Below are 22659 nucleotides of genomic sequence, written 5' to 3' on the forward strand. Positions count from 1 at the left end.
GGCTGTAAAAAGGCCATCAGGACTGTGTTGTGCATAGAATGTCTAAGCCGTTCATGGTACAAAAATGAAATCAACGTAGCAATGCTCACACCGCTCAGCACGTCTCGAGCATTCTCGAAGACAAAGTCCGAAATGGAGGCATTGAAAGAAAGGGTTCAAGGGCATCGGGCCCCCTGTTCGGCTGCGACCCTGTGACAGGGGCCACCACAGCGGGAAGCGTGCGGGCTGCCCATGACACGTGAAGTGCAATTTCCCGCTACTCGACGGGTATGACGAGGTGCCCCAGGCCCAAAGGAGGATGGGCACTTCGCGGTCATGCAGCCCGGTGCAGCCCAGTGAGGTGCGTCCAGTCGCGTTATGCTCCCCTCTTGCAGGGAAATTTGTTGATCAACGAAAACGCCCCGTTTTTCCCACTGTCGCTTGGAGATCTGGGGGGCATTCCCCAAGTTAACCCGACAACCTGTCCGTCCACCACCAGAAACCACCAGAAACCCACCCGCCCGTGCACCTTCTCGGCCGTCGACGCAGCCGTCCCCCTCCATGACCCCTAGCCCAGGCGACCGAGCAGCACCCAACACACCGGCCGACCGCTTCTCTTGTCAACCGGGAAACCGTCCTACCAAACATCGAACCTGAGGCCTGCCGGCCAGGGTCCTTCGCTACCCTCGTGCTCGCGAGGCGAACGACTCATCCTTACCGCAAGGCGTTGCAGCACTGCTCTCAGTCACGCGTACTCGCTCCCACCCATCGACACGGTCCTGGTCCTGCAGCCCTGACCGACCGCCTCCGACCGCGACCCGAGCCGATTTCTTTTTTGGGTTAGAGAATGAGCTTGGGTATCGCGTCGAGGTGTCGGGATCACATGCTGGGACTACAGAGAGTCTTCCACTAAGATTCCAGGTCAGATTAGCAGCCAGGCCGCGGGCAACGACTGAGACCTGCCGCTCAACCCTGCTGTCGCTAGTCGTGCCGAGGGTCTGCGAACCTTGAATCTCTCGTCGTCGACCTATATCGAACCCTCTTCCTACCTTTTCCTGTGCGCGAGGCCTTCACGAGGCTCGCGCGCACACAAGATTCAGCAGCCATGGCTGGAGGCAACATCAAGGTGGTGGTGAGGGTGCGGCCTTTTAACAGTAGAGGTGAGTTCTCCTCTGGGCAGTCTAGCCTTGGCTTCCCAACAACGGATTCCGCTGTAGAGTCATCCAGGGCTGACAGTTGTCTATCGCAGAAATCGACCGCGGCGCAAAATGTATCGTGGAGATGAAAGATACCCAGACCGTCCTCACCCCTCCTCCAGATGCTCCTCAGGGGAAGAATTCCAAGGATAGCGGCCAGAAAGTGTTCGCCTTCGATCGGTCGTATTGGTCCTTCAACAAGGCCGACTCGCATTATGCCGGACAACATCACTTACACGAGGACTTGGGAAAGCCGCTGTTGGACAACGCGTTCCAAGGCTACAATAACTGTATTTTTGCATATGGTCAGACTGGTTCTGGAAAGTCCTACTCGATGATGGGCTATGGCAAAGAACATGGTATCATCCCTATGATTTGTCAAGACATGTTTGAACGAATAGGTGGCATTACGCAGGGGGACCCCAACACGCGATGCACCGTCGAAGTGTCGTACCTGGAGATCTACAACGAGAGAGTAAAGGACTTGTTGAACCCGGGCACCAAGGGGAACCTGAAAGTCCGAGAGCATCCTTCCACTGGTCCCTACGTCGAAGATCTTGCAAAGCTCGTCGTCGGTAGCTTTCAGGAAATCGAGAATCTCATGGACGAGGGTAACAAGGCCAGAACCGTCGCCGCCACGAACATGAACGCGACATCCAGCCGAAGTCATGCTGTATTTACACTGATGCTTACTCAGAAGACGGTCGACACCGACACCAAGATGGAAATGGAGAAGGTCGCCAAAATCAGTCTGGTCGATCTCGCGGGTTCCGAACGAGCGACATCGACGGGAGCCACAGGAGCGCGTCTCAAAGAAGGTGCCGAGATCAACAGATCGCTGTCCACGCTCGGTCGTGTCATTGCTGCTCTCGCGGATCTCTCCACTGGCAAGAAGAAGAAGGGCGCCGCCTCACAGGTACCTTATCGAGATTCGGTCCTCACATGGTTGCTGAAGGATTCCTTGGGTGGTAACAGTATGACTGCAATGATAGCAGCTATCAGCCCTGCTGATATCAACTACGATGAGACCCTGAGTACGCTACGATATGCCGATTCCGCCAAACGAATCAAGAACCACGCTGTTGTCAACGAGGATGCCAATGCCCGCATGATCAGAGAGCTGAAGGAAGAGCTGGCTCAACTCAGAAGCAAGCTTGGGGGCGGCGGAGCCGGTGCTGTGGGCGGAGTTGCCGTGCCTGCAGATGAAGTCTACGCGGAAGGCACGCCCCTCGAAAAACAGCTGGTCACGATTACTGCGGCGGACGGCTCCACCAAGAAAGTTTCGAAAGCTGAAATCGCGGAGCAGCTGAGCCAAAGCGAGAAGCTGTTGTCAGACCTTAACCAGACCTGGGAGCAGAAGATGGCCAAGACCGAGGAGATTCATCAAGAACGGGAGGCTGCCCTGGAAGAACTCGGTATCAGCATCGAGAAGGGATTCATTGGGCTGAGCACCCCCAAGAGGATGCCACATTTGGTCAACCTGTCAGATGATCCTCTCCTGGCAGAATGTCTCGTCTACAACCTGAAACCTGGTATCACAACCGTTGGTAACGTCGAATCCGAGACCAATAGCCACCTAGGAATCAGGTTGAAAGGAACCAGAATTCAAGCTGAGCATTGCTCGTTTGAAAACGCTGCAGACGGCACTGTCACACTCAGTCCCAGGGAAGGTGCGGCTGTCATGATCAACGGCAAGCGCATCACCGAGCCCCAACAGCTGCACTCGGGATACCGCGTCATTCTTGGGGATTTCCACATCTTCAGATTCAACCACCCTATGGAAGCTCAGGCTGAGCGAGCAGAGAGGACGGAAACGCAACGGCATAGTCTTTTGCGCCAGTCGATCACAGCCAGCCAACTGCAGTCGCTCGAACGAACATCGCCAACGCCTAGTCCGAGACTTCCACATGAGCGGAGCTGGAGTAAAGCAGGATCCGAGATTGGTAGTGACAGCCGTTCAGACTCGCCCGCGCCACGCGGCCGTGATACGGACTGGTCCTTTGCAAGACGAGAAGCTGCAGGCGCCATCCTCGGGTCTGACCAGAACCTTTCAAACCTGACAGACGAGGAACTCAATGCCCTTTTCGAGGACGTACAGAAAGCCAGGGCTGAACGTGTCACTGGGAAGGAAGGAGAGGACGATATGGAATCCTTGGCATCATATCCCGTCAGGGAAAAGTACATGTCGACTGGTACGATCGACAACTTCTCACTTGACACCGCTCTGACCATACCGTCGACACCGAAACAAGGCGATTCAGACGACAAGATGCGCGATGCTCGTGATGAGATGCAGACTCAACTGGACAAGCAGAAGGAGGAGTTCCATGAGCAGTTGAGGGCCGCGCAAATAGCGAACGTCGAGGTTGAAGAAATCAAGAAAGAGAAAGCGCACATGGAGGAGACCTTGAAGAAGATGAAAGAAGACATGCAGAAACAGCTCGAGGTACAAAAGCGCGACTTCGAGGCTAAAATCGAGAAGCTCGATCCCCTGAAAGGCCGAAAGCAAACCCAAAGCTTTCGGACGATGAGATCGAGCTGGCCAAGAAAGTCGTAAAGCATTGGAGAGGTCGCCGTTACGTCCAGATGGCCGAATCAGTGCTCCAGCATGCCGCGACCTTGAAAGAGGCACAGATCATGAGCCAAGAACTGGACGAGAGTGTGGTATTCCAGTTTTGTGTCGTTGACTCTGGGCATGATCTCTGTTCGTCTTACGACATGATCCTCAATGGCGGAGAGTCCGATGACTTCGCGCTCGAGCAAGCAATCAAGCCTTGTATCGGCGTTCGCGTGGTGGATTACAAGCACAGTTTGGTTCATCTCTGGAGCTTGCACAAGTTGCACGATCGCGTCCGGCAAATGCGACAGATGCACCAATACCTGGATCAACCGGAATACGCTCAGCATCTAAGTCTCGACAACCCTTTCATTGAGACTTGCATGCCTCAGTACACGCTCGTTGGTGAGGCAGACGTTCCACTGAAGGCTGTCTTCGAGAGCCGGGTCCAAGACTTCCATCTCGATGTCCTCTCGCCGCACACGTCTCATGCTATCGGAATCATCAAGTTGTCGCTTGAACCATCGTCGGCGCGGGCACCTACAAACTCGCTAAAGTTCAACGTCGTAATGCACGAGATGGTGGGTTTTGCTGAGCGCGAGGGCACTGAAGTGCATGCCCAGCTTTTTATTCCTGGCATTTCCGAAGAAGACGGCATTACAACCACGCAGATGGTCAAGGATTTCGACGAAGATCCCATCCGATTTGAGAGCGTTCATAGTATGAACGTTCCTCTATTTGCTCCTCCTGAGGTGGTATTGCGCGTTGCCATCTTTGCGAAGGTGTCCTCTATGCACCTCGACAAGCTCCTTAGCTGGGATGACATGCGAGATGCTGTGCCCAGCTCGCGAGGCAAGCCCAAGTCGGCCAGGATCAACGAGTCTCACTTCTATACCGAAGAGAAGCACGACCTGCTTTCTCGCATCCAGGTGCTGGAAATGGATGAGAACGGCGAATATGTCCCGGTCGAGGTTGCCCAAACCGGCGAGCTGGACAGTGGAACCTTCCAATTGCACCAGGGGCTGCAAAGACGCATAACTATCAACCTGAATCACAGCTCTGGCGATATCCTGCCCTGGGATGACGTGGTTTCCGTTCGTGTCGGCAAAATCCAGCTGGTGGATGCTGCTGGGAAGAATCCAGATTTGGGCGTCGCCTCACCCGATGTTGCTCTCAAATTAGCATCAAAACCCGTCTTCCGACAAAACGCCAATGGCACGCGCAGCGTCACCATCACTGGCCAGTGGGACTCCAGCTTGCACAATTCACTTCTGCTGGATCGCACTACAGGAGAGAAATATCGAGTGCAGATGACCATCAGCTGGGACATCAGCTCTCCAAAACTTGCTGAGCCGATGCGTTTCTCGAAGAACGTCTTCTGTCAAATCCTGTCGCGCTCTTTCGTGCGGCAAACATCTATGCTCTCAGCCCTCTGGCAGAGTGTCCGCTTCGTACACTCCAGCACCGCCATCTTCACGTTGAAAATGCGGCCGGCGCCCATCAAACGAGTGGGAGACCTCTGGAGGATGAACAGCCAGCATGACTATGTAAAGGGCGAGGAGAATTTGACAACCTGGACACCACGAGGCGTTTCTCTGATCAGCGACTACATCAGCGCGCGAAAGAAGCGCAGGCGCATCGCTGAAATTGGCGCAATGCAGAACTTCCTGAAAAAGGTAGGGCTACCGGAGCCGAGAATAGCGCCAGATGGAGACAGCCGGGGACTGGACCCTAACTTCCTAATGCCAAATCTGAGGGAAGATGACGTTGACTCGATCGACGAGTTGCTACAAGACACCCCGGACGTGTCGCAGGTTTTGGATCCCGTGGAGCCTCCAGAGCCAAGTGGCGAAGCATCGGGTGAGGTGTCAGGTGAATCGTCGGGTGAGGCGTCGGTTGAGCCGTCGAATGAGCCATCGGGTGAATCGCCGGGTGAATCGCCGGGTGAATCGCCGAGTGAGTCAGTGGGTGAACGAGAGGGTGGGAAAGAGGAAGAGCAGCAAACCGGAGACGAGCAACCAAAACAGTATGATGAGACGACGGAGGAAGTCTCGAAACCGGCTCTTCTCAAGTCGGAATACTCTGAGCGTGAGACATTCATTTTGGAGCGATGTTTTAAGCTGTGGAGGAGCTACCCCGATCCTCTCAACCAGATCCTGAGCGAAGTAAACACCAAGCCACCTGTGAACGGCAACCCTGTGTCTCCTGCAGAACCGGAGCTCGTGGCCAGCGTCATCCGTGTGTCCAAGAACCCGACGGTGCTCAAGGGCGGCTACCTCCTGGTGCCGAGCAGTGACGCCACCCGATGGATCAAGCGGCTCGTGGAGTTGCGCCGACCATATCTCCATATTCACAACGTCACAGATGGGGAAGAGGTTGCCATCGTCAGCTTGCGCAACTCCCGAGTCGACAGCCAGCCGACCATGGATCTGCTGAATGGGGCTGACGATGAGGACGGCGGCATGGATATGAACGCCGCCCTGACCGCATCGCCTGAACAAATTCGTTCGCAACAGAATGCCGGCAGGTCAACGCACCACCGCAGAGGCTCTTCAGGTCGGGTCATCACGAGCATCGTTGGTAATATCAACGGCGACGGGACCGCCTCGTCACATGCCAGGAGCAAGAGCGTCAGCTCCGGACTCGCCAAGCTGTCCACCAGGCTGCAAGCCGGAGTCTTTGCCATCTACGGGACGGACAATACTTGGCTCTTTGCGGCGCGGAGCGAGCGCGACAAGCTCGACTGGATCTTCAAGATTGATCAGAGCTATTTCTCGTCAAGTAGTGGCAGTCCTGAAGGGAACGGCGCTGAGAGCCCGAGCATGAGCTACTGAACCAGCTCATCTGAGAAGTCGTGGCCTACCTCATGATAACGATTTGGATGAGGCATTCATGCGGAGGTGGCTGGCTCTCGACAGCCCAGATCACACCTCCCCATGAAGCTATGAAATGCTACGGTCGTTTTAGGCCGCAACCTAGAATCGGCTGCAGGTTTCCGTTAGGAGTCCAGCAGCACCCCTATATTTCCTTTGTCTTGTGCTTGTCCTGGTCACTGTGTGTTATAGACTATACCCATACCCCCCATTCGCGAAATTGGCCACACAAAAGAATGTACATGCCGCGATGGCGCGGGAAGAACTATTTCGGGGAAAAGGCGAGAGAGAAAGTGCAGGATATCCAGGCGACCTTGTGCGTTTGGTGGGTGGCGGGCGGCAGGCCTTGTTTATTTGGGTTAATAGGGCTCGGACCGGGTAGCTAGAAGAGATAGGTTTCTGGATGACTGAATGGAATGATCGGAATCATCATGCCTCTGAGATTGCCATGTCCTTGCTCCATCCGTTAGAGCCTGAGCAACTCGACTTTTAGATGACCTTGCCGCATGTGTTGCCCCTGAAGTGATACGGCACAAAGACCAAATCTATTACTATGCCTTTACCCTCGTCTTGAGCACTCCCTCCTGCCCCCTCCCTTGGGCTTACGCTCCTCGTCCAGCCTCTTGCCCGAAGCACGGCGTAACTCTCGCCGCTAACCTACCGCCCCCCCCCCCGGGTCATACGCAGTGCCTTTTCGTCAACTGCCACTTTTTGAGATTTCATGGGCCTTTTTCAGGTTTCTAAGAGAAGACTTTCATGACGATAATTCGAGATCTCGCGCATGGACCGGTGGCACGTGATAGGGGACTTATACTTACAGCAAGACTTAGAGCGGCGAGATATCACTGCTACCACAGGGTCATGAGCAGCCAAAGTCGACGCAGTTGAACGATTCTGACTTCATTCGACTTCAGCAGCCAACGTGACAAGCCGCGCAGAAATTGGAAGAGCTTCCACCGGTATCGACTGCGGGACTAAAGCCTATCTCTGGCTGCTGTGAATCGACATACGCCTGTTTATAGGCTATAATTGGAAAATGCAGCAAGCTGTGGGCGTTACCAACACACCGGTCATTAGATGGGCCAACGGGAAAATGTGTATGCCCCTGGAAGCCTGACGTCCAATACATCGAGCAGGTGATGGCAACCGCCGCCCAGCCTGCGGGCGTTGGAGCATAACTAGCCAATTACGTGTCGGATATTTTGAAAGAAATTCAGGCATTGTACGAAAAGCATGTGGATGTTGGCGTCTAATCGATATCAGATAGTTACAAAGTAATTGAATCACATCACTCCCACACTTCAATGTAGTGAGTCTGGTGAGATCTTTGAATTCTAGATTGCCTGTCTACCCAGGTAAGGGAAGAATCTACTTATGTACCCAGTATCTACTGTGATTCTTGTGGAAGTTCTGAAATCTCCGCTTAAACTGTATCATCACAGGTTGGTGGCCTTTGACCTGATAGGCCAATGTTTGGGCTATTGTATCGTGGTATTGCCGCCGATGGTTGGATGACCTGCAGTTCAGCTGTGTCAAGTTAAAATAACACACAGCTGCGCCCCTCTTTGCAATAACCAACAGCGTGACCTGTTGACTAAAATTCATATTGCTCCCTGAAGAGCCCGAGTTTACACCGAGACCACCAAAACTTTGGTTGGCGGCCATACCTACGCTCTTATTCTCTTCTCGCCAACCTCTCACAGCGTCAAATCACCATGGCGCAAATCACTCTGGACTCCACTGCTCTTGATGAGCTGAATAGTGTTGAAACCAGGACTCTCTTTGATACCGCTCATAAATTGTCTTCCCTAGGCGTCGGAAGAATCGTCGACTTACCTCAGATCATCGTCGTTGGAGACCAGTCTTCCGGAAAGTCGTCTGTCCCAGAAGCCATCTCACATGTTCACTTTCCAGTTCACCAGGGTGTCTGCACCCGATTTGCGACTGAGCTGGTTCTCCGTCCAGGCAGTCGTCGATGTGTGACTGCGAGTGTTCAGTTCGCAGACAGCACCAGGCCGGCCCATTCATTACAGGTTGCGGACTTCAAACAAGACGACGTTGACAAGATCAGCAGTAGTGCAAAAGATGAAATGGAGCTCTCCGACACCGGCCACGGTTTCTCTAAGGACATTCTGCGTCTAGAGATCCAAGGCCCCGACATGTACCCCCTGACGCTGGTCAACCTTCCGTGCATTTTCCACACCGCGACATCGAAACAATCGCCTGAAGATATGGCGACCGTCATGGAGCTGGTGGAAAGCTACATGAAGAAACCAAATAGCATCATTCTCTCGATCACCTGGCGCCAACAATCAGCTGGCTAACCAGGTCGTCTTGCAAGAGGCAGCAAAACACGATCCTACTAAGATGCGGACTCTTGGTGTCATAACTAAGCCAGATCTTCTCCATTCGGGGTCCACAAGTGAGCATGACTACTTGCAGGTCATCCGAGGTCGCGAGGCCGTCCACAACTTGGGGCTTGGTTGGCATGTGTTGCGCAACCGAGCGGACTATGAAAAGAATCTCGATCCCCGCGACACGATTGAAGAGCATTTCTTCAGTTCAGGGGCTTGGCGTTCAATTCCTAGAGCAAATCGTGGGATTGCTGCTCTGCGAGCGAAGTTGAGCCACATACTTCATGAACATATTAAAAAAAGCCTGCCGGGAGTTCTTCAAGACATTCAAGAGAAGCTGCTTCATCAGGAAGTTGAGCTAGGCCGGTTGGGGCAGCCCAGAAACACACCAGAAGATATGAGAGCCTACGTTATTGATATCTCCAGTGACTTTCAGAGATTGGTCCACGACGGCATCCGGGGGCATTACAACGACCCGTTCTTCAGCGGCTTCGATGGAACGCACCGGAAACTTAGATCTAAGCTCCGGAATTTTAATCGGGCTATTCGACACGTCTTGCTTGCTGTTGGGTCCGTCCGCCCAGGACGGTGGCTGGCAGTCATCACGGTCCTCCAAAAGAGCTTTCGACACCTGTATATCTTGCAGAGCCTCTCGAAACATACACCAATGGTCTCCCTTGCCCTGAAGTTGTTACCTGGGAAGAACTGTCTGCCCAGTTGGAAGGTCAGGCGGGGGCGAATCAGGGCACGGATTTCCCGGGATACGCCAATATGGACATTGTGATCCAACTCTTCCAAAAGCAGGCACAGCCGTGGAGTTCCATTGCTGAATTTCACCTTGAAGACGTTATCAACGTTGTGTGTGAAGGTCTTTGTCGACGAAGTCTTCGAGCACATTATCGGACCGCCCAGCTCAAGTAGCACGACAGTTGCTGTTTTGTCCACTTTGGTGGACAGTTTCTTCGATGAGAAGGAAGAGCTGCTTTCATCCAAGCTGAAAGAGCTCCTCCGACCATTTAAAGAGGGATACGCACTGCCTCTTGATGCTGACTTCCAACAGACCATGGAAAAGACAGCAGCTGAGCGCGCCGCAACCCAAGCAGAAGGCGATAGTGATTCGGAACAGCAAAAAGGCATCACTACATTTTCTCACCGCAGAAATGATTTTGGAATCGAGAATATTATTCACACGATGCAAAAGTTCTACGACGTAAGCCTGGATTTTCGAAATCGGCAAACAAGTGAACAAACTAACTAACTTGATCCATCCAGATGGCGCTACGAACGTTCACGGACAACTTGATTAACCTCGCAATCGAGAGTTGTCTGGTTCAGGATCTTCTTGGCCTCTTTACTCCAAGACTTGTGAACAGTATGGATGACAGAAAGTTGGCGGAGTTGGCGGCCGAGCCCGAAGGGGTCCGCAATTACCGATCCCAGCTCCGGGAGGATATCAAGCTTCTCAAGTAAGGGCTTGAGCAATGCCGTCGATACAAGCCAAGAGCGACAGAAAAGGGGTGAGTCTCATATCCAATCGCTACTGCTATTCTGGGGGGGAAAAGAATTCAATCAGTGCCCACGCATTAACAGTTCCCACTTCCGTGAAAACAGTACCGAATACGCCGCAGAAAAACGCTCTCACACAGGAAGGTTCAAAGGCTGCCAGTAAGCGAACAAACTACCGCCCCCGCGGTTTCCATCTTGATTGAACGCTAATGCAATTGGACAGGTGCATCTGATTACCTGGGAAAGCCTGGCAGTGATGATGCCCAAGCAGCGTCGAAGGCACCCGCAAGGAAGACCACTGAACATCACGGTAGTGGCAATATTGGTACCGGCGGACCGAGAAGGACTCCCCCCTCTTCCGTGTGCCAAACTCCTAGCAGCACCAATAGTTCTTCTCAAGCTGCTTCCATACTACCTATACAATCACGGACTGTACCAGTCACCATGCCGTCAAGGCTAGGAGCACAAGATACTATGCTGGCTGCTTCGAATGCCCCGCAGGGTACCGGGTTGTTTGGGAGTTCATTAGTCGGACCCAGCCTCTCAGAAGCAGCAGCTGGGTCTCCGAATCTGTTCGCCAAGTGGGTGTTCAATACCCCAACCACAAGCACTGGTGATGGAAAGACGACTAGCTCAGCCCCATCTCCTTTTGCGAGTCCGGCAACATCACTGAAAGGCGGATTTGCCGGCTCTGGAGTAATTCCTCCATCGGGTACTGCGACTAGACCACTTTCTGGGGAACCCTTCGGCGGTCACACTAAGGGCTCAACGCCGGTATATGCACCTCCAAGAGGACTATTCGCTCTCCCTGTGCCGAATTCACTAAGTACGTCAGGATTTTCTACCACAGGGGGGGGGCGTTTTTGGAGTCCCATCCAAACCGCCTTCTTAGGGTTCTCTAAGCTTTTCCTCAGGACCACCAACCTTAGAGTGTGATACAGTCTCAGTGTGATAGAAATCTTTAGGGAAAGGCCCAAGCCGCCATGGGCTAAGAATAAGTAATAGATGCAGAGATCAACTGGGACCAGCTTATGTTTGATGTCCAGAGTGGTCCCACATCTATCAACGGAAATTATTGGTCCCACCAGGAGCGTGATCGTGGGCGCTTCCAGTACTATACAGATGACAGAGTGAGGCTCCCTCATATATGTGCTTCAACAGCCTTTCAAAACTTTTCCCAGGAGGAGATTAGACTAAAAGACTATTCTCTTACGTCGTTGGCGCGAAGGTCCTGACTGCGGGGGATTTATAACGGCAATCGAGGTTTGGTCATGACGACAGGCGACTCTGGGGAGTACCCGGGAGGTGAGGGGTCCAACCGTGAAAGCTGTGAGGTGGCCTGGAACAGCAAAAAGGTGCACATCTGTTCATGATGTACTGTAATTTTGCACAAAAAAAGAAAAGAAGAAAGAACGACTCTTGACAAGTACATGTGCCAGTGGTTCCAAGCACCGAAGAGCTGATTTGCACACAGAATTTACCTCTTTTTGAAATGTAGACCAACAACACGAAAAATGGCAAGACCAGAAGTATGCCACACGAAGCAGTTGACTACCAACGCCGATCGTACAAGAATTCGTAATCTCTTTTCCGACGAGGGCCTTACTGGAGGACAATTTCATCAGCGTACCTCTTTCACGACTAAATACGGGATTCATCCTCTCCGCCACGCAAAGCCACGTTTTCAAAACCGTGCGAGTTTACAACGAGCAGACCGGTGACTTTGTAGACTAAGTTGCCAAATCCAAACAAGGCCGACGTGAATTGTGGTTTCTCTTTTCCCCTCGTGTTTGGAATTCAAGTCTGCCAGAATGCTATAGGAAACGCCTTTTGACGGCAGGGCTTCCAAGAATATGACGCTAGGATGATAAAAAAAAAAAAAAAAAAAAAAAAAAAAAAAAAAACCCACTAGGGTGTGCTACGCAACAATATAAGTCAGGGGGTCCACATATGGTCCACCCCCCCATATAAACCACTCCACACCCACGTACGCGTTAGGTCCACCCTCTTGCATCTAACGCGATATCTTTATAATGGAATTTTTTCTTCTCTTTAAACCTTAAATATATCATTATTTATCATTAATAAAGCTATATATTAAAGAAGATATTAATATAGCGCTTAAAGCAATCTTAATTAACATTAATTAATAAAAAGCCTCCTTATATTAAGGTATTTTAAGAACTATACTTTATAATTATCTTTATAATTATTAAAGCCATTTTAATGCTTTAAAATTTTAATAAAGATTATTATAAACTTAAGAAATATATTTAATTAATTAATTAATTAAGTAAGTAATATTAAGGCTGTTAATAACTTATTTTAAAATAAAATCTTTTATAAGTTATATAGCTATTTTTTAACTTTACCTTCCCTTATATAACCATTATTAACTAAGGGGTTTTTTAATTAAAAATCTTAAAATTTAAAGCATATAAAGCTATTAAATAAATATAAATTAAGTAAATAAGGCCTTAATAAATATAATTAAAAAGTAATTTAACCTTTTTTAATTATTAATAATTATAAGCATTAAAGTAATTAATAAGCATAATGTTAATAAAGAGGGTATTGTTAAAAATAAGGGAAAAAATAAAATAATCCTTAAGCTTAAGGGAAAGAAGGTTATTACTTAAAAAAGCTATAAATTATGCACTTAAACTTCCTTTCTTAAATATATCTTTACAATAAGTAAATTATATCCTCTTTTTATTATTTTTAAGGAGAAATTAATTTAATAGCAATAATTTAAAACCCTTAAGGGTTATGAAAATTAAAAGTTTATAATAACGCTAAATAATTAAATAAATAACATTATAATACTTAAATAGCTATAAAAAATCTTTATCCCTTAAATTAAGCTAAATAACCTTAAAAAATAACATTTATTAATAATAAATAAGCATAAAATTTATTATTTTTATTTACTTTTATATATATTATATATATTATAACCTTTTAATTTAAATATATTTTTTAGCTTTAAAGCAGTTTATAAAAAAGAAGCAAATCTTTTAAACCTTTATATTAACAATACTTATATTAAAAAGTAATTATTTTTTTATTATTATTAATAAATAAAATTAATAATATTAAAGGAAAAGTATATATAATTTAAGTAATAAGAAATTAATTTATAGTTAATTAATATAGTTAAACCCTTAATAAGTATAATTATACTTAAAAACTTTAATAAAGTAATATTTATACTTATTTTTAATAATATTATAAAAATTAAAAGGGTTAAATTAATTACTTTAATATTTATTATATTATAAAAAAGGGCTTTTTTAACTTTTAAAATATCTTATGAAATATAAATTGCTTTTATTAATTATAATTCATAAAAATATTTACTTATAACTTAATAATTATTCTTTAAGAAAGTATAAAAAAAGTATAATAAAAAAAACTAAAAAATAATAATGCTTTTATAAAAAAATTAAGTTCTTAAAAATAAATTAATAGCCATAATACCTTAAAAGAAAAAAAAGGTTAAAATAAGCTTAAACTTTATATTTATTAAAATTAAGTATATATATAGGGCGTAAATTAAAGCTGGCATAATTAAGGATAACTTAATAAAAATAAACGCTTTTAAAAATACTATAAATGCAAAGAAATACATCATTATAAGTAGTAATAATAATTTAAAGTAACTTTAATTAAAGGGGTAATATAGCGAAGAGGACTTTTTTAGTGATCCATATGGGGGGGTAGACCATATGTGGACCCCCTAACTTATTCACTTTGGTACTCATAGCGCAGTGGTTTAAATCGTGATAAATGCTCGACCGAAAACTCCCAGTTCCGAGACAAACCGATAGCAACGGCTTGACTGGGCTTAGATCACGCACGCTAAACTACTGGAAATTGGGAAAACACCTTCTGGACCGATGAGACCTGGTTAATGGGAGATCCGTCACCTCCATAAATGAATTATTTGATGATCCGGAGACGTTTATGAGCATTCGTCCCCGCCCAAGCATGTCCTTTCTATCGGCTGTAACGGAGCCCTGGTAAATGATCACTGCTGTATACAGCTGACCAGTTTTGAGGAACGATGATTTGGTTATGGAAAGCAGCCGGGATAAGGGGGGCTTAGAGGCGACCTAGACTGTGTCACCGGGTGTGGTTGAGGCGTGTGTAAATCTGAGACAGGTTGCTGACTAACCCATTTACTACTGTCTGTGGAAAACAAAGTGCAGCCCCCCCCTGTCATTTTAACTCGTGTTCCCCCCTCCGCGGCAAAATCTTAAATTTAAAATCCAGCTTTATTTTATTATATTCTTATTAAAAAATTATTAAATATAATATGAAATATGTTTTTATAATCTTTATTAAATATATTATTTAATAATATATAACGTGGTTTACTAGGTGATAGCCGATATTAGATAATGGCCAATTTTTTCAACTTCAACCAACTTTTATTAACCCTAGCACCCGCTTAATGCAAAAGAATTAATTAAATTTAGCATTAATTAATGCCAACTGCTTTTAATTGCTTATTTTTAATTAATTTTATTAATTTAAAGAGGTTAATATAATTATAATATAATTAAGAGTTATTAAGGTTTATATAAAATAACTCCTTTTTAATATTAATTGCATCTTAGTTTTTTATATTAATCTTGCTTTAATTTACTTACTTAAACCTTTAATGCATTATAAATTAATATTATATTATATATTCTTTATTAAAAGAAAATAAAATCCTTTTAGCTATTTAAGTAATTAATAAGTTTAAAAAACCTTATTAAAAACCCTTAAATATTTCTTAAGCAGCATAAATCTTTTATATCTTAAAATAAACTTTATATTATAAGATAAAGTAATAATTATTTTATAAGGAATTATATATTAATAAGCATAAACTTAATTAAATTAAAGAGTAAATACTTATTTAATATATTATTAAGCAAGATGCTTAAGAATTCCCCTTATAACTTTTTAAGGTAAAAAATATAGCTAACCTTTTATTAATATTATATAATGCTAAACTTATTAATAAGTATTAAGCTTAACGCTTTATAAACCTATAATTTAGCCTTAAAACTAAGTTTAATTATCCTTATAATTATTAAAGGGCTCTTTATAAAGATTTAAAGATTATTAAGAATTAATTTAAGCTGCTTTATAATATAATAACTAAGTATTAAATCCTTAATAATAACCTTTATAACTTTAATAAAACTAACTTTATAATAAGCATAATTACCTTAATAATAATTATTATATATATTAATAAATATAAAAAAGCTAAATTAATTTAGCTTAAAAATTAAAAATAAGCAATAGTTATTAAATATATTAATGTAAATAAATTATAAATCTTATTATTTATAATTATTTAAGGTGCTTATTACCTTGCTAGCTAAGCAATAAAATTAAGTTTTTTAAATAATTAAATTATTAAGCTTATTTTTAATAAATAAATAAATAATAAAATTAATTTAAAATAAATTTAATACTTTAATAAATATATTAAGTTAAAAAGAAATATTAATTATTAAATATTAATTATAAATAATTATAAAAGCTATATATTAATTAAGTTTAATTAATATTATAAGAATAATAAGATTATTATTATTAATATGCCGCTATATTTATTTTACTTACTTTAATTATTAAATATTATATTATATTTACCTTTAAAGCATGCATATAATAATAAAATTAATCTTTTTATTTAAGCCTTTATTAATTATATTATTAAGTTTAAGTTCTTTCTTGCATTTAAGGTAGCTTATAATAAAACTTTTATAAAGGATAATATTAAGTTTATATTTAAAAAAGCTAAAATTTCTCCTTAAAACCCTAACTTTATAATTTCTAAGCTTAATATTTACTTATAAATATTAATATAATCCTTTTTTATTTCTTTATAAAAATAAAAATTTTAAACTTTATTAAATGCTTAATAAACCATTTAATAATTAAGTTTTATTAAGAGTAAAATTTTTGCTTATTAAGAAAGCTTCCTTATATTAATTATAAATATTATTAATTAAATAGTAAAAAATATATAAGTAATGGCATATAAGCTTATTATCTTAAAGGATTGGGTTTATACTCTTAAGAAGGCTAATATAGCACTTATAAAACGCTAAAGAGCTAAAAGAACTTAAATGCAACTTAAAGGAGTACTTATTATTAAGGAATCTTAAGCTCTTATCTAAGAAAAACAAAAAGGGAAGTGGCTAATTAATAAAATAAATAATAGCGCTAAGGAGTTAATTTGCGGCAAATTAATTAAAAGATAGTATAGTAATTATAATAAAACTAAACATAATATAAAAACTTATAAGAAAGATAAAAAAGGGTTTAATTAATTAAATTTTAATTATATTATAGCAAATCTAGCTTAATTAATACTAATTAATGCAAATATATTTATTTTCGCAGTTCGCGGTAAACCGCGTTTTTAATGGTAAAGTTAGCATTATTTAATGCAAAGTACATGTTTTTTATTAAAAGTCAGCCTATTTAAATTAGCATTACAACCACGCCAACCCCTTTAAATTAATAAAATTAATTAAAAATAAGCAATTAAAAGCAGTTAGCACTAATTAATGCCAAATTTAATTAATTCTTTTGCACTAGGCAGGTGCTAGGGTTAACAAAAGTTAATTAAAGTTAAAAAAATCAGCCACTATTTAATATTAACTACTACCTAGTAAACCACGTTATATATATATATATATAATTAAATAAAGTATTATATAATAATATATATTATTATAATAAATTTATAAATTAAATATTATATATATATTATATTTAATATTATTATAATATAATAATAATTATATTTAATGTTATTTAAATAAAGTAATTTATTAAATTATTTATATAAAATAATATAAATAAAAAATAAATTATATAATATTTTATATATTAAAGTTAAAATTATTAAATATTTATTTTTATTATAAGCTAACTTTATACTTTTAAAGTTAAAGGTATTTAAATAAGGTTAATATTTAAAATATAAAGAAAAAAGTTCGCTCTTATTATGGTTTGGGCTTTGCTTATTATAATTAATTAACGAGCTTTAACCTTATAAGAATAAGCTTTAACATAAGTATAAATAGGGAGCGGATTTCTTTCTTTGCACTTTAAATATAAACTTTATTTAAGCACCTTATAATAAATAACCCAAGGTTAGCTTATAATATATATTTAAAGTTCTTTTGCATTATAAACTTATAATATAATTATATAAAACTTAATATAGTAAAACTTAAAAAGAATAATAGCAGCTTATTAAGTTTTTCCTTATTTTAAGAAATTCTTATTTTAAAAATACTTAGTAACTTAATTAATAAAGATAAGAGCTAAGTTTATAATAAATAAAGAGGTAATTAATATTAAAGGGGCTTAATTTTTTTATATATTTAATTAGCTAAAAACTTTTTATAATTAATTTTTATTTTATATTAATTTTATAAAGATATTTAAAAGGCAATTAAAGAACTTTTTAAAGAAGGTTTGCTTTACGCTTAAAAACTTTTTTAAGTAAAAATATATTAAGCTTAGCTTAATTACATTATAATAATATTATAAAAAAGGAATAATAAAATTTCTTACTTAATTTAATTAATTAACTTATATAATAAAGGCTTAAAGTTAATTAAATAAATATAAAATATTATTAATAATTAATAATTTAGCTTTTATAATAAAAGCTTAGCTTAATTATAAAAAGTAATTAAATATATTTAAAGTTTTTTGCTTTATTTTATAATAATATAAGGGTATTTATTGATTGGGTTAATGTATGTTGGTTAATAGCAAACTAATTATATTTAAATTAATTATATAAAAGGAAGGAAGGTTGCAGCTATAAGCTGCAAAACCTCCCTTTAATTATAAATTATTTAAAGATAATTACATGCAGCAGCATATAACCCTTGCCTATTAATGCTTTAATGCTAATTACTTATAATGCTTATTATGCTTAATATTATTATTTCCTTATAATATGCTTATAATTATACTAGCAATCTTTAATTAAATAATTAATATATGCCTTTAAAAATATATAAGAAAAAGAAATTAAATTAAACTTAAAACTATTAAGTTTAAATTTATTAATTAATTAAATTAATTAAAGATATACGCTTATTTAATTATATTAAGTACTTATAAAAAATAAGCATATAAAAAGGCTTAAGTTATTATTAAGAAATTAAAGGTTAATTATTTTATTAAAATATATAATTAATAAATAAAAATTTATTTTAATAATTATATATAATAAATTATCTTAATTACATTAATTAATAAAGCGTAAATTATTGCTTTTATTATATAAATATTTTATTTATAATGCATTTTATAAACTTATGCTTTTATTACTTATAACGCTTAAATTAAATAAAACTTAAATTAAACCCTTAAATTAATAATATTATTATTTAATTTTTAGCTTATAATATACCTTAATTTAATTTAGCTTAAGCTTAATTATATTTAATCTTTATAATTAAATAAAGATTAATTAATTATAAAGGAAAGATAAGTAAAATAAATTATAAAAATTAATAAATAAGGTATTTAAATAAAGAAAAAAAGTTAAATATAAAGGGCTATTAAAAGATTATTTAATATTAATTAAGTTAATAAATAAAAATATATATAAGATTAATATGCAAGTATTAAACCGCAAAAATTTAATTAAGGATGCTTATTAAATATAAGCTAGCAACTTAAGTACTTACAAAGGAAATAGCTTGCATTATTACTCTTAAGGGTAAAATTCTTAATATATAAGCATTATTATTAAAATCTTAAATATAAAGTATTGCCCTTAAAAGGAATGTAATTAAAAGTTAGCTAATTATATTATTTTATAAAGTAATTTATAAGTAATTAATAAAAGGAAATTAAATTTTTATTAATTTAATATACTTTTATTAATAAATATAAAATTAAGTTGCTTTAATAATCTTTTTTTACAATTTTATTATAATTAAATTAACTTATTACTTCCCTTTATTAACTTTTATAATAATATATTTCTTAATCTTAAAAATAAAAAATAATATTATATTTATAACTTATTAAATAATATAATAATAATGCAATATTCTTGCTTTATATTATATATAAAGCTAGCGTAGCCTTAAGTTATTAATTGCTATATAAATAAGAATAATAGTTTTAAGTTTAAGTTTTAATTTAGCTTTTCCTTTTTATTTAAATAAATAACTACTCTTAATTAATATAGCCTTGCATTTTAATTATAATTTTATTAATATTTATAAGCTACTTAAAAATTTTATTTAATATACCCTTTATAAAAGCATTTATTAAATTATAATTATTAATAATTTATTAAATCTTAAAAATCTTATATTTTTTATATAATTATTAAAGCGCCATTAAGTTAATTATAAGGCATTTTTCTTTAATTATGTTAAGCTTAATTAAGCATTTATATAAAAAATATAAATTTATATAAATTATAAAAAGAATAATATTAATATTAAAATAAGTAATAATTTAATTTAAAGTAATTATTAAAATAATATTTATATTAAATTTATAAATTATATTATAAATCTTAAAAGCTAAAATGCTTTTAATAACTTTCTTATATTTAATAAAAGATTAATAAATAATATTATTATAAATATTTAATTTTATAAAGTTATTGCCTTAAGTTTTATTAATAAAAGTAATAATAAAGCTTATTTAAAAGCTAAGATCTTAATTATAATTAAGTTAAATAATATATATTATATATTATATTTAAGATAATTAACTTATTATTAAAGCTTTTTATTAAATTTAATATAATTTTCTTTATTTAAATTAATAATTTAAGTAGTTATAAATAAGTTAAATATAGCTTTTAATTAATAAATAAAAGCTAAATAAGCATTGCAAGTTTATTGCTTAGCATATTATTATTTTTAATTAAGAAAGGTTATTTAAATAAGGGTAATTTTTATACCTTAGCCCTTTTAATATATATTAATAATATTATTTTTTATAATAATAATTTTTATATTATTAAAGTTAAGTATTATTTTAAAAATAAGTATTATCTTTAGCTTATATTAAATATTTATTTTTTTAATCTTTTCTTTCTTTATTATTAAAAATATTAAAGTAATTATAAGAATAATACATATGGGCATTACGTGCAGCGTGCCTATGCAATGGGTGCGTTGCAGGCAATGCATAGATTTAAAGGTGCAAGGTTTAAACTAGTCTTATTAATAGCAGCTGCCAGCCGGTGCCAGCTGGCTGCCAGCTAGCGGTTACATGCCCTGCATATAAATTATTATAACTAGCTTATAATTAAATAAAGAAAGGCTGCAACTTTATTATAACTTACTCTTTACATTATAACTAAATTAATTATATATTTTATTTATTTATTATTAATTATATAAAAGCTAAATTAATATTAATTAATAATTACTTATAATAATTATAAATAATTAAGTTTTTTAAAAATTATTTATAAGCATTTATAAGTAATATAATTTATAATTTTAAAAAAGTTATTTATAAGCATTTATAAGTATAAAACCCTTATAAAAAAGCTATTTATAAATATTTATAAGTGTAAAAGAATAACCTTTAACTCCTTTAATAAGCATGCTTAAAAATAATATATTAAAAAAGCCTTCCTTATAATACCCTTAATTCTTTACAACCTTCTTAAGCAAATATAATTATATATTATTAAAAACTTTCTTTTTAAGCTATTTATAAGCATTTATAAAACCTTAAGTTAATTAATAAAGCTGTTTATAAGCATTTATGGGTGCATAGTAAAAGAAGATTGTTTGCCATTAATGCATAGCCTTAAGAAGCTTAAAAAGCCTTTTTTATAATACCCTTAAAAGCCCTTTACAAGGCACCCTTAATTGCCAATGCCTTTGCCTGCAATTAGCATGTTAAAAAGCCCTCCTTGCAATACCCTTAAAAGCCCTTTATAAGGCACCCTTAAGAAGCCCTTACTTAGCACTTATAAGAAGCCCTTAAGTGGCAACCTTAAGAAGCTCTTGCTTAATACCCTTAAGAAGCCCTTTTTTATAATTAACGCTCCTTAAGGCACTTATTTAACGCCCTTAAGCTCTTTAACCCTTTAAAAAAACCTTTAAATACTTAATAAAGCATAAGGTACTTAAATACTTTAAAGTATTAATAAATAATGTTTCTTTTAAGCGATTTACACATTTAATTAACACGTTTAATTAAATATTTTAAAGTATTAATTAATAAAAATAAGTAATTAATATAATTATTTTATTTACTTAATTAACTTAAAATTATTAAAGGGAATAATTAAGATTTATTATAAGTTTAATTATATAAATAACTTAATTAAACCTTTAAATTATTTATCTTTTAATAATAATTAATATTTAATTAATAAGCATAACCTTTCCTCTTTTTAATGCTTTTTTTATTAACGCCTTTTAATAAGATCTTAAGTATAAATTACTTTAAAATTAATATAAGTTAATTTATTAAGCAATAATAATATTTAAGCATTATTATTTATAAATAAATAATTTAAAAGCTAATTATTAGCTTATAAGCATAGCAAAAAAATATTTTCTTTCCCTTTTTCTTTTTTTACCTTATAATTAACCTTTATAAAATCTATATTAATAATAATAATGATAAATGCTTATTACTAGCTGTAAAAAAGCCCTTGCCCCTTAGCTATTTAATCTTCCTTAAAACTCTTTAAAAGCAACCACTTTTAAGCATTATTTATAAGCATTTATAAATCCTTAAGTTATAATAATAAAGTTATTTATGGAAGTTATAAATATATAACGTGAAAATGCTATTTGCTAATAATATAACTTAATATTTAAATTAAAACGCAAGCTAAAAATATATATCTTTAATATTTATTATAATAAGTTAATAAGTAATGTTAATAATATTAATAATCTTAATACTCCTTTTTAATTAATTCCTTCTTAATAGCCTTAAAGGTAATTACAGCCTTTTTTATAGCTAGCTTATCCTTAATAAGTTACTTTTCATTAACCTTAACCTTCTTAGCTAACTCCTCCTTAATAACCTCCTTTTTTATAAGGTTATTAAGCATATTAATAAAAATACCCCTTTATATTATTTAATTAATTATATTATATATATAAAATATTAAAATCATTAAAGCTTTAATAATATTAACAGCTATTATT

The 22659-nt window shown here is 37.4% G+C and overlaps 4 protein-coding genes across 4 annotated transcripts; all 4 read left to right on the forward strand.

The window, feature by feature from the left end:
• Positions 1–1084: 1084 nt before the first annotated feature.
• On the forward strand, positions 1085–3732 carry INS49_012975 (uncharacterized protein; the record flags this gene model as incomplete). Its single annotated transcript, XM_043173677.1, has 2 exons — positions 1085–1139; positions 1229–3732. The coding sequence occupies 2 exons, from the start codon at positions 1085–1087 to the stop codon at positions 3730–3732; spliced, it is 2559 nt and encodes an 852-aa protein (XP_043022974.1).
• A 29-nt stretch (positions 3733–3761) lies between these two features.
• INS49_012976 (uncharacterized protein) lies at positions 3762–6566 on the forward strand (the record flags this gene model as incomplete). Its single annotated transcript, XM_043173678.1, has 1 exon — positions 3762–6566. The coding sequence occupies one exon, from the start codon at positions 3762–3764 to the stop codon at positions 6564–6566; it is 2805 nt and encodes a 934-aa protein (XP_043022975.1).
• A 1754-nt stretch (positions 6567–8320) lies between these two features.
• On the forward strand, positions 8321–8929 carry INS49_012977 (uncharacterized protein; the record flags this gene model as incomplete). Its single annotated transcript, XM_043173679.1, has 1 exon — positions 8321–8929. One exon carries the CDS (start codon positions 8321–8323, stop codon positions 8927–8929), a length of 609 nt encoding a protein of 202 aa, XP_043022976.1.
• An 801-nt stretch (positions 8930–9730) lies between these two features.
• Positions 9731–10429, forward strand: INS49_012978 (uncharacterized protein; the record flags this gene model as incomplete). The annotated part of the gene is made up of 3 exons (XM_043173680.1): positions 9731–9739; positions 9804–10169; positions 10232–10429. 3 exons carry the CDS (start codon positions 9731–9733, stop codon positions 10427–10429), a joined length of 573 nt encoding a protein of 190 aa, XP_043022977.1.
• Positions 10430–22659: the final 12230 nt, after the last annotated feature.

The sequence above is a fragment of the Diaporthe citri genome (genome assembly GCF_014595645.1).
Source record: "Diaporthe citri strain NFHF-8-4 chromosome Unknown scaffold_6, whole genome shotgun sequence".
Taxonomy (NCBI): Eukaryota; Fungi; Ascomycota; class Sordariomycetes; order Diaporthales; family Diaporthaceae; genus Diaporthe; species Diaporthe citri.